General features: G+C 36.7%; 1 protein-coding gene across 1 annotated transcript; it reads left to right on the top strand.

Annotated features, from left to right (window-relative positions):
* Positions 1 to 12,804: 12,804 nt before the first annotated feature.
* Positions 12,805 to 14,370, top strand: LOC140972212 (cyanidin 3-O-galactoside 2''-O-xylosyltransferase FGGT1-like). Its single transcript, XM_073434665.1, has one exon. The coding sequence runs from the start codon at positions 12,887 to 12,889 to the stop codon at positions 14,246 to 14,248; it is 1,362 nt and encodes a 453-aa protein (XP_073290766.1). The 5' UTR covers positions 12,805 to 12,886; the 3' UTR covers positions 14,249 to 14,370.
* Positions 14,371 to 16,424: the final 2,054 nt, after the last annotated feature.

The raw sequence follows: 16,424 nt of genomic DNA, 5'->3' as shown, positions 1-16,424 counted from the left end.
TAACCACTGACTAACAACACTAGCTGACATAAAATGATGAAAATAAGATTAAGACAAATCAATTAAACCAAGAATATTACGAAAGTAGAAAAACTTAGTCTCGGGTAATGACTTGGTGAATATGTTAGCTGCTTGTTGTTCAGTTAAAATGTACTCCAGTCTGATTACCTTCTTGAGAGCATGGTCTCTGATGAAGTGTTGTCTGACATTAATGTGTTTGGTCCTGGAGTGAAAAACTGGATTATATGTGATCGCAATTGTGCTTGTATTATCATAGAAGATTAGTGATTCTTCTGCAATAACTCCATGATCTTTCAGTTGTTGTTGAATCCAAAACAGTTGGACACAACAGCTTCCAGCAGCTAGATATTCTGCTTCAATTGTGGAAGTTGTTATGGATGTTTGCTTCTTGCTGAACCAAGAAATCAATCTGTATCCTAGAAACTGACATGATCCACTGGTGCTTTTACGATCAAGCTTACATCCTGCATAATCTGCATCTGAATAGCCAAATAAATTGAAAGACGAGTCCTTAATATACCATAAGCCACATTTTGTGTGCCTTTAAAATATTTCAATATGCGTTTGGTAGTTGAATAATGCGATTGCTTAGGATCAGCTTGAAATCTAGCACACATGCCAAATACAATATCACGACAGCTAGCAGTTAGGTAAAGTAAAGAACATATTTAACATATGTAAAGTGCCGTCTCAACTGATATTCTCTCTTCATCTTTGTCTAATTTAATTGATGAACTCATGGGAGTGTGTGCTGCTGAACATGTCTCCATGCCAAATTTCTTAAGCAGTTCCTTCGTATATTCAGAGCCTTTTTTTGTGAGGATTGGGCTAAACATAGAAATTCAATAACTGAAGTGTGAAAAAGAATTCTTTTTTGTTTTATGGGACTCGGTTTCAAGTATGAAATGTGATAATTTCCCAGCTCTTCAATGGTTACCGAGGAGGACTTTCCGAACTCAATGCAAAAAAAAAAAACGTGCAATAAGTGTCTGGGTTTGTTTGACTGATAAATGTATCAGTTTCCAATTGCTTCACTTGCAGACCAAGAAAGAACGTCAATTCACCCATCATACTCATCTCAAATTTTTCCTGCATTAACTTGACAAACTTCTCGCATAATTTGAGGTTAGTTGACCCAAAAATAATGTCATCAACATAAATTTTCACAAGTAAAATATGATCATTCTTTGAAAATTTGAACAAAATCTTATCCACGGTTCCAAATTGAAATCATGATCAGTTAAGAATTTTGATAAGATCTCATAACAAGCTCTGAGAGTTTGTTTAGGTCATACAAAATTTGTTCAAGTGATAAACATAATCAGGAAGATAGTGATTTTCAAAACCTGGTGGTTGTTCAACAGAGTAGCTCAATTGGTACCAGACTTGTGCTGAGTATCTATATATCCATGTGATCTCAGGTTCGAGTCTGGGAAGGCACAGACTCCAGTGCATGGGCTGGAGAGCTCTATGAGTAACCCATACGACGTCTATGGAAAGCCCGTGAGGGAAGAGTTCCATAGATGGGCCAAGGCCCATAGAGCAGAGCCCAAGATCGAGATAGCCTTGGGTCGATTGGGGCAGTGGGCCGTATGGGCTCCTGTAATGGGTCGTTACAATAAAAGGCGCCTTTTATTGTAACGACCCTTTACAAGCCCAGTGGATTGCCCCTGTAATGGGTCGTTACAATAAAAGGCGCCTTTTATTGTAACGACCCTTTACAACCCCAGTGGATTGCCCATACGGCCCACTGCCCCGATCGACCCAAGGCTATCCCGATCTTGGGCTCCCTCAAAGGGGCCTTTTCCCTCACGAGCTTTCCATAGGCGTCGTACGGGTTACTCATAGAACTCTCCAGCCCATGCACTGGAGTCTGTGCCTTCCCAGGATCGAACCTAAGACCACATGGATATATAGGTGCCCATGCACTGGAGTCTGTGCCTTCCCAGGATCGAACCTAAGACCACATGGATATATAGGTATATATCCATGTGGTCTTAGGTTCGATCCTGGGAAGGCACAGACTCCAGTGCATGGGCTGGAGAGTTCTATGAGTAACCCGTACGACGCCTATGGAAAGCCCGTGATGGAAAAGGCCCCTTTGAGGGAGCCCAAGATCGGGATAGCCTTGGGTCGATCGGGGCAGTGGGCCGTATGGGCGGTCCACTGGGCCTGTAAAGGGTCGTTACAGACTTCTTCCTGCAACTGACCATTCAGAAATGCACTGTTGACATCTATCTGGTATACTTTGAAATCTTTGAAAGAGGCATAGATGAGGAATATTCTGATTTCTTCTAGTCGTGCAACTGGTGCATATGTCTCATCATAATCAATTCATTCTTCTTGCCTATATCCTTGTGCTACAAGCCTTGCTTTGTTGCGCACAACTGAACCATCTTCATTAAGTTTGTTCATATAGAACCACTTTGTACCTATAATGGTTGGCTTAGAACTAAATTCCAGACATTGTTATGAGTAAATTGATGTAGCTCTTTTTGCATAGCATTTATCCAGTTAGGATCAGCTAGAGCTTTATCAGTTTTCTTCGGTTCAATTTGAGAAACAAATGCTGAGTGAAAAAATAAATTAAACATTTGATTTCTTGTTATTACCGGATCAGATGGATTACCTATCACCAACTCTTGTGGATTTGATTTCTTCCATCTGTAGTTTGGATTAGCTGGATCGACTTCAGCAACTGGTTTAGTTTGTAACTGAATGTCTCTTTCAGTTGCTGCTGCTTCAGCTGTGTTGGATCATGTGCTGGGCACTAAAGGTGCTTCAAACACAATATTCTCCAAGAGCTGCAATAGCTCGTATTCTAAAAATGTTTACGCCGATGAGTAAAATCGAGTTTGGTTAGAAACCAAGCGAAAAACACTCGAAATAATCCTTCGTTAAGGAAACTGATATATTTTATATACTGTGCAACTGAATAACTGAAAAGGGATAGATTAGTTTTCGCATTCACCAATTCAATTATGGTGACAACTGAACAGATGAATACACTTGCTAATCCAGTATTTTGAAAACAACAGTTAATCAGTTAAATACACAAGATATGTTTATGGATGTTCGGAAACTTCAACTGCTCCTATGTCACCCCTTCTACCTCCACGGGTAGGATACACTAGAAGATTTAGATTTATACAACTGATTGTATAAATTCTACACAACTTAGGACTTACACTACTGCCTAACTGAACTCCTACTCTAGACTGAAGGCAGCACCTTACAACCAACACTTCTTTAACGTCTTTGTGAGAAAGACTACATACACAAGTTTATTGTCTTTGTGCAAGACTGTATTTGAGTGGTGGTGTGTGTGCGTGTGTGTGAGAACTGAACAATGAATACACAAGAAAGGTGTTCTCACACAATGAGGGAATATAGCTTCTAAACTAAGCTGATATATCTTGAAGTGTTCCCTCGCAACTGGGCGTAATGCTTCTTGAAAGCTGATGAATAATAAGCGTGCCCTTCTTATTTTTCCACACTCTCTATATCTCTGGTTTGCTGATGGTCTTGATCTGTATTTATAGCAGCAAGATGACCGTATGCCAAGACTCATCACATGTGACCGTCGAGCTTGAATGCATTCCTAGAAGTTTGTGTCTCGTCTTTTTCCGACATCTCTTCTGGAACAATTTGTCTTTAAGCTTTGCTGCACGGTCCATTATTGTCCTTTGACTGGACAAAAGCTTATGTACCTTTGTGCACAGCTGGATTTCAATAATGTTGAGTGTCGTGTTTCGCAACTGATTGCTCCTAACTCAATGTCTGAACTGATTAGATGAACTGGTCTGCAGTTGAAAAGGTGCAATCAGTTGGCTCGTCAACTGAACTGATTTAACTGGTTCAGTTGAACCGATCAGCTGGGATCTTCATCAGCTGGCCGGGCTTCTGAAGGTTTCCTGCTGAACTACCTTTCATTTAGTTAGTCAGTTGAACTGATTTAAGATACATTAGTTGGATTCTGTTCAGTTCATAAGATCAGTTGGTGCGCTCAATTGGCGTATCCGATAGTCGTCAGTTTGGACTATCAACTAATTATTTCAGTTCCAGTTTTCTGTGCACTTAAGGTAGATTATTAGAAACAAAATAACAAGTTTTGTTAACATCAAAATCAAGTAAAGATTGCGAACATGAAATGTTCGAACAATTTCCCTCTTTTTGATGCTTACAAAACTTGAACAGTTTAAAACAAACTAAAATATACAACTAAATTTTAAAACCTAACTGATTCTCCCTCTTTGTGAGAATCAAAAACAAAATAGCAGAAAGTTTCAGTTTGAGAGATAACATGTTAAAATAAATTTAACGAAAAGAACAAACTCCCCCTCAACAACTGAATTAAAGAGAGTTTTAATAACAATTTTTCAGTTTGAGGGATGATTTTAAGAAGAAGCTCCCCCTCAGAAACTGATTTAAAAACTCTCCCTTAAAAATATAATCGATTACGCGATTAAAGAAGTTTTAGCAACACTCAAGCAGTTTAGACAACAAATCTTAAAATAACAGTTCAGTTATATTAAGGCTAACTGGATGAACATGATGTTTATTTAATCAAATAAGCGTCCCTTATATCATATATTTACATACACCAGCAAATGTAAGGGAAATTTATACTACAATAGCAGACTTTCAATAACATCAAATATCAGTTAGTTTACACATATTAGAACTGAATATGCTAACCACCGATCGCCTTGAATGCTGCAGCGATTTTAATCCTTTTTGCCAGAAGAGCAGATAATTTGACTTGAACTTGATCTTTGTACAGTCTAACTGATCGAGCTGACTCAGAACTGCACTCAATTGATGCTGAACCGCATTGATCATCTACTTTGATCTGATAAGGAAGTTAAGCGGCGGTACTGCTGATTATTCAGCTCCACTAAAATGATCAGTTTCAGCTGGTAGTTGGGTTCGTCTGTTGATCAGCTGAACTGATAGAAAGGCCGCTGAGATCTTGCACGCAGAGCAGTTTAACTGAACTGCTGTCAGTAGACCTCAAAACCCTGCAAGCAGCTAAGAAACTCAAGTTAAGGAGTTTATAGAAGTGGCCATAACGATTGCTGCACAATCAAGACCTTCTCTTCACTCCCAGTAAACTTAAATAAAATTTTTAAGAGGATTTTGAAATCCATTTTAAATACCAATTTAAAACACATTTTAAAATATCAGTTTTCAAATGTTCTTCTTAGAACAACTAGCTCTGATACCACTTGTTGGATCATGTGTTGGGCACCAAAGGTGCTTCAAACACAATATTCTCCAAGAGCTGCAATAGCTCGTGCTCTAAGAATGTTTACGCCGATGAGTTAAATCGAGTTTGGTTAGAAACCAAGCGGAAAACACTCGAAGTAATCCTTCGTTAAGGAAACTGATATATTTTATATACTGTGCAACTGAATAACTGAAAATGGGTAGATTAGTTTTTGCATTAACCAATTCAATTATGGTGAAAACTGAACAGATGAATACACTTGCTAATCCGGTTATTTTGAAAACAACAGTTGATCAGTTAAATACACAAGATATGTTTATGGATGTTCGTAGTCTTCAACTGCTTCTACGTCACCCCTTCTACCTCCACGGGTAGGATACACTAGAAGATTTAGATTTATACAACTGATTGTGTAAATCATACACAGCTTAGGACTTACACTACTGCCTAACTGAACTCCTACTCTAGACTGAAGACAACACCTTCCAGTCAACACTTCTTTAACGTCTATGTGAGGAAGACTACATACACAAGTTTATTGTCTTTGTGTAAGACTGTATTTGAGTGGTGGTGTGTGTGCGTGTGTGTGAGAAGTGAACAATGAATACACCAGAAAAGTGTTCTCACACACTGAGGGAAAATAACTTCTAAACTAAGCTGATATATCTTGAAGTGTTCTCTCGCAACTGGGCGTAATGCTTCTTGAAAGATGATGAATAATAAGCGTGCCTTTCTAATTTTTCCACACTTTCTATATCTCAGGTTTGCCGATGGTCTTTATCTGTATTTATAGTAGCAAAATGACCGTATGCCAAGACTCAGCACATGTGACCGTTGCAGCTTAAAGATATTCCTTGAAGTTTGTGTCTCGTCTTTTTCCGACATATCTTCTGGAACAATTTGTCTTTAAGCTTTGCTGCACGGTCCATTATTGTCCTTTGATTGGACAAAAGCTTATGTACATTTGCGCAAAGTTGGATTCCAATAATGTTGACTGTCGTGTTTCGCAACTGATTGCTCCTAACTGAATTTCTGAACCGGTTAGTTGAGCTGGTCAGCAGTTGAAGATGTGAAATCAGTTGGTTGGTCAGATGAATGATTTAACTGGTTCATTTGAACTGATCAGCTGGGATCTTCATCAGTTGAACACTTCATCAGCTGGTCGGGCTTCTGAAAGTTTCCTGCTGAACTACCTTTCAGCTGGTTAGTCAGTTGAACTGATTTAAGATACATCAGTTGGATTCTGTTCAGTTCATAAGATCAGTTGATGCGCTCAATTGGCGTATCCTATAGTCTTCAGTTTGGGCTGTCAACTGATTATTTCAGCTCCAGTTTTCTGCGCACTTAAGGTATTTGAGTTTGTATCAGACAATGAATTATTCAGTATTATAAATAAAAAGACTGGTTTCTGAATTTTGTACTTATGAGGCTTGTTGTTTTCGAATGTAAATTTGAGAGCAACGCTGGTGTCGACCAATCTCATTCTTGGGGCATGACATTGAAGTGGTATCAGAGCAAACCAGGTTTCATAATCTGGGAAGGAGGAACTAGAAATAATAAGTTCTGATAGACTTCTGAAAAATAAGTTCTGATATACTACTTGAGTTATGAAAATAAACTACTGTAATGGACTACTGAAATGATAGACTAACTACGTACAAGTTGGAAAATCAGTAAGGAAAACAAATCAAAAGGCAGTAGAGCTCTGAGTGTTTCAGCAGAATGTCTGAAATGAGTAGAATTGATTTTAGTAGACCTCTGATCAGTAGAGGTGAAATCGGTAACTCTGAAGTTAATATTTTGGAAATTCAGCAGCAAGTCTTAATCCAAAATCAGTAGGATAAAAAAAATTTCAGTAGACCAAAACCAGTAGACCGAATAACAATAACATCAGAACCAGTAGTTGAAACCAGAACCAATAGATCTGAATGCAGAAGACTGGTCATTAGACCCGGAATGCAGCAGACTAGTTCTAACAGTGCTGGAAAACATCAGACTTGATTGTAGTAGCATCAGAAATGCAGTAGAAGGTGAATTTCAGCAAGCACATGCAGTAGACCTATCAAATTGTATGGGAAGTTGAGGTGTTTTTCGCGCAAACTTCAAACGACCATAACTTTTGATCCAGGAAGAATTTTGACTATTAAAAGATACCGTTGGAAAGCTCTCGACGAGTAGAACCTAACTTAGAACCATTCAATCGTTCTAGCACTGCCGACGAACCCCAAAATCCTTCGTTTAGATGGTTATATCATCATTTTATAAAATTTTCCAATTTTTCGAAACTTTGAGAAATTTTCATTTCCAAACGGCTTAGTATTCATCCGAGAGGCAGTTCCAAACAGCTTTGCGGATAGAGCAGCCAAATGGTGGGATAGAGCAGCCAAATGGTGGGAATGAGTATCACCAGCCATGTTAAGGACGTGACCTATCACTTGGCAAAGGTTCCGAGAGGCATTTCTGAGGCAGTACTTCCCGACAGCAGTTCGAGTGCAGAAGCTGTCAGAATTTGAAAGCTTGGTTCACGAACCAAACATGACAGTGGTGGAATATTCATCCAAGTTTCATTCATTGGGAACTTACTCCCCAACCATCATGGGAGACGAGGCCTTGAAGATACATCGCTTCAAGAAAGGGTTGAACAGTCGCATTCAATCTGCCATTGCTGTTATCGAGCCTTATAGTTTGGATGAATTGATGAGAGCCGCCATCAGGGCTGAGAATGACATCAAGAGGCGTGAAGGTGAGAACAAACTCAAACGTCCTCAGTCAAGCCGGTGTCAATCGGGCCAACAATTCAAAAGACCTAGGTTTTCAAACAACCAATTCACCAGTAATCCAGCAAAAAGAACAATTTTTTCTCAATCAAGCAAAGAGGAAATCAAGTGCCAAAGTTGTGGATTCAGTCACAACTTTTAAAACGTCATATGCTATATAAGGTCACCAAAAGGGTTGAATCCATCTGTTGCAAGACCAAGGCAGAGATTTCTAGTATCTGATGCAAAATTTGGCCACTTATGATTTATCGTATCCCAAGCTACTGAATCAACTTAATCACGCATTAGATGATCTTGAATTTTGTGGTTGGTGTGCCAAATAATCTCTACGGCCTTTTCTTTTGATTTAAATATCCTTTTCAATCTTGGTATCACGGGAAAATATCGTAGCACCTTTTCAGGAACACCTTTATGAACGTTGGTGATGACTTTGTCTACCTTCGATCTTGAGAAACCGCACTTTGGACACAAGTCAAGGTCTTTAAGATTCTTTTTAAATAAACAAAAATCGTTTGGACAAACATGAATCTTCTCATATCCTAAATCAAACGGTTTCAACAATTTTCTCATAGAATAAACTGTTTTTGGAAGTGTATTTTTTCTAGAAGCATGTCAACTAAGATCTTAAGGAGCTCATTGAAACTGTTGTCAGTGTGACCATTAGTAGACTTATTATTATATAACGTGACGACAGCAGACAACTTTGTGTAAGTTGTACAACTAGAGAAGAGAGGAGTTTCTACATCTTATAATAAATTAGCAAACTCATAATCTTTTGCTTCAGACATATTATGTTCAACCTCTTCTTCCCGGTACAAAAACATCCTTATATAAGTGATATGCCTCTCTACTTTCATCATCTTTATGAATTCCTCCTGAACTACATTCACCTTGAGATTGCGAGTTATAACTTTCACCATTGAAGACCCAAATAGTGTAAGAAAGATCAAACCCCTTAATGATTAAGTGGCCATACATTTGGTCAAATTTCAGATATTTCCTATTTTTACAACGCTTGCAAGGACATAAGATGACTTCACGTGTTTTGGCATAGTTCCTAGCTTGTGTAATAAATTTTTGTACCCCTTCTACATACTCAGGCACAAGCCTTGAAGGCAGACGAATCCATTCTTTATCCATTTCATAAATCACCCAAACCCCAACATACAAACATATGACTTCACCATTCTTTACATAGTTTTACTATCAGCAAAAAAAATAATGAAAAATATAAAATATTATTGTTGTTATTATTATCATATATACAGAAAAACAAGAATTTCAATCTCAATGTTTCAAACTTATTTTATCTTTTTCACATCAAATCCAGGAACCCACAATTATTTGTTTGAACGGTAGCTATTGGAATATCCGAGTGTTGTCTTTACGACTAAATGTAATATTCCTATCTACCAAAAGCATACATGAGCAAGAAGCCTAAAATTTCTTAAAGATGGTTGTTTAGATTTTTTAAGTTGACGAAATTTGAATTTATTAGTTTTTTTTTTTCGAAAGAGCTGGTTACACCCTTGGACCTAATGTTCAAATTAGTTCATCTAAACCACGGCACAAACAAACCAACAAATTAGGCGTAGAAATCTTCCAAAACTAAAATATATATAATAAATTTTATTATGCCACTTGTTCTAGTGTTGTTATGTATTATATATATATATATATATTATAAATAATATGTCATGAGATTATAATAGATACATATATATATATACATATATATATATATATATATATATATAATATCTGATCTATTAACAATGAGTAGATCCATGGCGTGGAGAATTAGTAATGTGTCATGAGATTATAATAGATACTTTAGTTAAAACTATATATGGTTTATGATAATATTAAACTATTAACCATGATATAGTGGTCTACATGTTGGCACAGTAGAGAAACAGATGGTCTCTCTTCTCTAAATATAGCGTGGCTTCTTTCATTTCCACGGTCTAGTGTGCCAACTCAGGGAGATGGTTCCAAAATCCGAGGAACCAACCATGTTATGTCCTTTTTGAGGAATCTGCTTCTCAATTCCATGTTGGTGTAGAGTCAAATAAAATGGAGGGTTGAGGTATCACCGTTTAAAGTTCATCATTTGCTTCCTTTAACTTCTTTGAAATTCAACACCAAACAGTAACAAAGTAGCACATTTGACATAGTGCAACGGCCACTCAGAAGTTTGATGGCTCTGAAGTTTTGGTAAAATATTAATAGTTTCCATAATTGCAAATTTTGGTTATGACAAGAGATATTTGGTCAAACAACATTTGTCAAACTAAGCCATCCTAGGAATAAAAAACCATGGTTTCCTTTTCCCCTGGAGTTATTGAAACAAATATGCTCAGGTTAATTAATATTCAACAAACATAAGCATACATGTCTGCCATCATTAGTGCCCTTAAATTGTATTACCATTATTGTTCCCATGTTAGAAAGCTCTATTTTTAGCAAAATTAAGCCCAAAATAACATCTTCATACAAGTTTCATCATAAAAATGCAACATGCATTTTCAGAAAAATTTGGGCTGCAATAGATGACAGAAAAAATGCATCTTGAGATATTTTACCTACTTTGATAAAGGATGGGTTTGCTTCAGTTTACAATTATCAGCATATGAACACAAATCACCGACAGAACCATTGATCTGTAAAAGCCAGACTATTCAGATTTTGGAGTTTAATTTATGCAAGATCATGAATAAATAGACAACATGGACCGAACAACAAATACAAGTTAAAATTTAAACACCAAATAGCATGGTAAAACAAGTTTATGATAATATTAAACTAATATATTTAACTAATATCTGATCTATTAACAATGAATTGTGTTTTAGAGCTTATTGTTTTGTTATGTAATTATAATAGATACTTCAGTTAAAACCATATATGAAAACATAATTCAAAAAAACATATAAAAAATTGTTAACTATAAATTATGGCATTGTTCAGAATTCTGTTTTAAAACTTCAAATTCTTTTCACGATTTGCACTTGAAAATTGGCAGAAAGGGTAAAAAAAATGCAATCTTTTTTCTCACTGTCTCTCTTGGTTCTTTGATATCAGCCTCATTCTCGCTTCTATTCTGTGACTCCTAATTAAATCCCATTAATCCCTCTCATTCGATCCCTTCACACAGATATGTTGAGTGAAAGCCCTAAAATCTTTACATAGACAATCAAAAATCGAGAAATCGTGAAGAAGAATAATAATACGTACCATGAAGAAGAAGTACAGTGCAAGCCCTCAAATCTTTACGTACACATCGGTTGCAATTTCTTTTTGTTCAGATAAAGAATTTTTTCCAGATTGCAATTTCTTTTCGTCTCATAAAGAAGAAGAATACGTCCGTAAAGAGCGAGGGAAATGGGTGGATGGCCGGGAAGAAGAAATGAAATGTGGGGGAAATGAAATTGAAATGAATTTTGGGTGAATGGGCAAATTTATCATAAACTATTAACAGCACGCTACGAGCTAGCGGTCAAAAATACAAGTAACAACATTCAATGTGCACGCTCTTAATGATATAACTCTTACGTTATTAGCAGCTTGAAGTGATCGCACTCCGTTAATGATGTAACTCGTGCGTTATTAACGGCGTACATTGTTCACACGTTGTTGTTAGTATAAACTTTAATTATATTAACAGCGCACACAGATAGACACGTCGTTAATAACATTATTGACAGCATGCATTAAAAGAACGTTGTTGATACGGCGCTGCGAAAATTTAGTTTCCTTGTAGTGTCGACGACCTTTATCCTTGTTTTAGGCGGCTGATTCGACTAGGAATTTGTTTAGAATATACGGTACACTTCCTAATGAATTCCATGATCTTATGTTGCGACGCAGACCTCATGGTACCTATTGTATATTCAAGGACTTTATCTATGTAACTTGCATTGGTATACAGATAAAGTATAATGTCATAATCGGATGAAATCGTAAAATATTATTAAAATAAAGATTTTTGTTACATTAGAGTTAATAAAAACCCGAGCCACAAGTTGGCTTGCTGAGCACCTACTCTAACAGAGATGTGGCAAATTGCTTACTGATTACGGTGGAATGGCGAGAACGGACCCCGCTGACAAATTGCTTACTCACAACACCATCTTCTTTGTCCCCTAAGATGAGGAATACCATGAAATTGCAAAGAAAATCCATGAACAACGTCAAATTTAATTATGCTATGAATATGAATGACATTTTTTATGAGAGAGGTTGAGGAATTATGCCAAAATCTGAAGAAAAACCACTCCACAGAGCAGTTCCGACCACACCTTTCACGATCATCCATAATGGGTCATGGATCAACTTCCTCCATCGTGTTCACCGACTGACTTCTTTACGGGCTTGTGAAATAGGGTTCTCACATTTAATGAGCTCTTATTTCTGGAAGCTTTACACAATTTGGACTTTGTGGAATTTGGGCTCAACAATAATATTAACAACGCATATGAATATGTATGTAGGTAATAGTACTATTAACGACATGCTTTTAATGTGTGCCGTTAATGTTAATGTATAGTAAAGAAAAAACTATTTTCTTGTAATGGTAGTACTTTAACCGTAGGAAAAGTTAATCGTTTTTTAGTGTGATGCAATACGTTCGCAACGTGAAAACACATGTGATCCCTTTATAATCTATGCTACTCTACAGGTGAGGTGAATAAATCGTGACGCTAGTAGACAAGACTCCAGTCGCAAGAAAATGCATTAAGGAAACATGTTATCTCCTACCTTTATCTTCTATAAGATGGACCTCGTCTTTCCCAAATGTGAGCTCGATTTCCTCTCAAAATATATTGTCTTGATTTACCTAAAAAACTGAAGAGAGATGAGTGAAGAGACCTTCAAGATTGTGATGTATCCATGGCTGGCCATGGCTCATCTCACAGCATTTCTTCAACTTTCCAACAAACTCGCGGAAAGAGGCCACAAAATCTTCTTCATCCTCCCCACAAAAACACTGTCCAAATTGAACCAATTCAATCTCCACCCGGATCTCATAAGCTTCATACCGATCACAATCCCTCGTGTTGATGGCCTCCCCGAAGGAGCCGAAACCACCGCAGACATTAGCTTTTCGAGGGGTCCACTTCTCAGGCACGCAATGGATCTCACACAACCCTTGGTTGATTCTATACTCCAAGAAATCAAACCCCATTTCGCGTTCTACGATTTCACGCATTGGTTGCCAGCTTTGGCGAGGCGATTAGGCATTATATCCGTTTGTTATATGATCGTAAGCCCTGCAGCTGTAGGGTACCTCCTCCGGGAAGAGCCTAACGCCGATGCTTTGTTGGAACCTCCCATCGGTTTCCCTCCATCAGGAATCAAGCTTAGTCCGCAAGAAGTGCGTTCGCGGAGGCAATGGTGCACTTTGATAGAATATGGAAGTGGCATGAACTTCGTGCAACGCTTGCTTATGTCAATGGAAGAATGTGATGCACTTGGGTTTAAATCATGCAGAGAAATCGATGGGCCATACTGTGAATTTCTTGGGAAAAAACACAAAAAACCGTTTATTCTTGCAGGCCCCGTGTTACCAGAGCCACCAACCGTGAGTCTAGACGAGACATGGGTTAATTGGCTGGATCAATTCAAACCCAAATCAGTGATCTTCTGCTCATTCGGCAGTGAAGCAATTCTTAAACTTGATCAATTTCAGGAACTGGTTCTGGGTTTAGAAATCACAGGTCTTCCGTTTCTTGCTGCACTGAAACCACCCGAAGGACGTAATACCGTGGAAGAAGCATTGCCCGAAGGCTTCAGGCAGAGAACTGAGAAAAGAGGCGTCGTCCATGGAGGTTGGGTACAGCAACAGCTGATCTTATCACACCCTTCCATCGGATGCTTCGTCACGCATTGTGGATGGGTTTCGATATCGGAGGCGATGGTGAGCGACTGCCAGAAGTTGGTGCTGATACCACACAAGGGGGACAATTTCATAAATGCAAGATTCTTGCAGGGAAATTTGGGGGTCGGGGTTGAGGTTAAGAGGCGAGAAGAAGATGGTTTTTTCACAAAAGAGGCTGTGATGGAGAAGATCAAACTGGTGATGGAAGAAGAGAGTGAGATTGGGAAAGAAATCATGGAAAATCATGGCAAGTGGAGGGACTTCTTGTTGACCAAAGGGCTCGAGGATTCTTACATGCATGAGTTTGTTCAGGGGCTGGCAAGCCTCCTCGTGGAGTGACTTCAAATTATCAGTCTTTTTATTTAGTGTTAATTAATGGCTTGAAATTAATGGATCCTTGTTTGATTTTTCAAGATGACGGAAGTGAATAATGGAAATACATAATATATACTTAGTGTACTTTCGCTTTATACACTATTTTTTTAATTAATTTGATTTATATTCATTTTGAAATAATTTAAAAACAGAAGTGTAATAACAATATCATGTAAAAGCAATTTCGGCAACCAAAAAAAAAAGATGATTTCGGTTGTCTGTATTATATATATACATATATACATACACACACTCTCACGTCCAAGAATGAACATATGAAGCATGAAATTTAAAAGACAACCGATGACCTAACTATAAAAAGTCCAATACATAAATGTGGAAGATGAGCTACATATCATTTAATTATTAAGATCTGGATATAACTCAACCTAAAAAACTAACTATATATAATGGATATTATCTCAAGAAAATATATAAACAAGTAAGTCAAAAATATAAATAATAAACATACCCGGTATTATAAATACATTAATGTTGAAAAATTATTTAAAAATATGTTAAATATTTGTGTTGAAAATGTGAATGTTGAATGTTGAAAATTAGGTAAAATTAGGTGTTGAATATTGAAAATTAGTGTGTGATGATGTAGGTAATGATGTATTTTATTTTTGGATTATTTGTAAAAATTTTCTATAAATAGATCTCTCATTTGTGAAGAAAATTACAATTGAGTTGAGAGAAAAATATTATAAAGTGTGTAGTGTGATAATTTTGAGAGTTTGAGATTTTTACTTTTTTACCGTAAATTTTTACTTTTTCACAACACGTTATCAGCACGAAGCTCTAAAAGTCCTCCATATTTTTCCAAGCTCCGAACAGAAGAAAAAGGTAACAAAAGTAATAATATTTATTTTACTGTTATTTATTTATTGTTTATATATGTAATATATAATATAATGTTATTGTTAGAAATAATAAAAATAATTTTTTCAAAAACTTGTTATAAATCCTGGGAGGATGTTAAGACGACATCCCACACTCCCGGTAAGGGATACGACAAGTATAAAAGCCTATAAGGTTTTTTAAACAAAATAACTTATGACACCTAATTATAATAATGTGATATGATATACATAATTATTTAAATATGACTAATATTATATACACCATATTATTACCATAAAATTATACAAATACATACATTTATTTTCTTATACACCAACGGTAATAAACGGTAACAAAACGGCTAGTTTTTGCTCTATAAATACAATCTCACAAATACATTCAATCACTCCAACTTTCTCTTCTTCTCTAAAAATTATTCTTCATCAAATTTTCGAAGAAAAAAAGAAGATGGCTTTCACGAGGTTATTTTTAATTATTTTGGTTATCATACTCACCAGTCTTGTATTTATCGGAGAATATCCTCCTCGTGTGTTTTCTTTATTTTTACGAATACTTGTACTTGTTGTTTATCCATTACTTTGTATTGCAATATTCATTAACTAATAAAATGCATCGTAATTTTTAGTACCACCATGGCAAACTTGGCAAAGCTCGAATTCATCGCTCTTGATATTACTGGGAAAAACTATATGCCATGGACTCTTGATGTAGAAATGCATCTTGAGTCATTGGGTCTAAGCGAGACCATTAAAGAAAATGGTATATCTTCATCACAAGAAAAAGCAAAAGCTATAATATTTTTACGACGACACCTTGATGAAGGTTTAAAATGTGAATATCTCATCGAAAAAGATCCCATGGCTCTGTGGAAAGGATTAAAAGAGAGATTTGAACATATAAGGGAAGTTATACTTCCGACCGCCCGTGATGAATGGAATATGTTAAGATTCCAAGACTTTAAAAAAGTCAGTGATTACAATTCAGCGATGTATAGAATAATCTCGCAGTTAAAATTTTGTGGACATGAGGTTACAGAATCGGAAATGCTTGAAAAAACATTTTCCACGTTTCACGCATCAAATATAACACTACAGCAACAATATAGAGTGCGTGGATTTGCGAGATATTCTGAACTCATCGCCTGTCTTCTTGTGGCGGAAAAGAACAACGAGCTATTAATGAGAAATCATCAGTCCCGACCCACTGGATCAACAGCATTTCCAGAAGTAAATGCTGTAAGCAAAAATGAATTTAAACCTGGAAACCAAAATCA

The sequence above is a fragment of the Primulina huaijiensis genome, chromosome 3 (genome assembly GCF_012295235.1).
Source record: "Primulina huaijiensis isolate GDHJ02 chromosome 3, ASM1229523v2, whole genome shotgun sequence".
Lineage (NCBI taxonomy): Eukaryota > Viridiplantae > Streptophyta > Magnoliopsida > Lamiales > Gesneriaceae > Primulina > Primulina huaijiensis.
The sequence above is the reverse complement of the archived record's forward strand: the minus strand, read 5'-3'. Positions and strand labels throughout refer to the sequence as shown.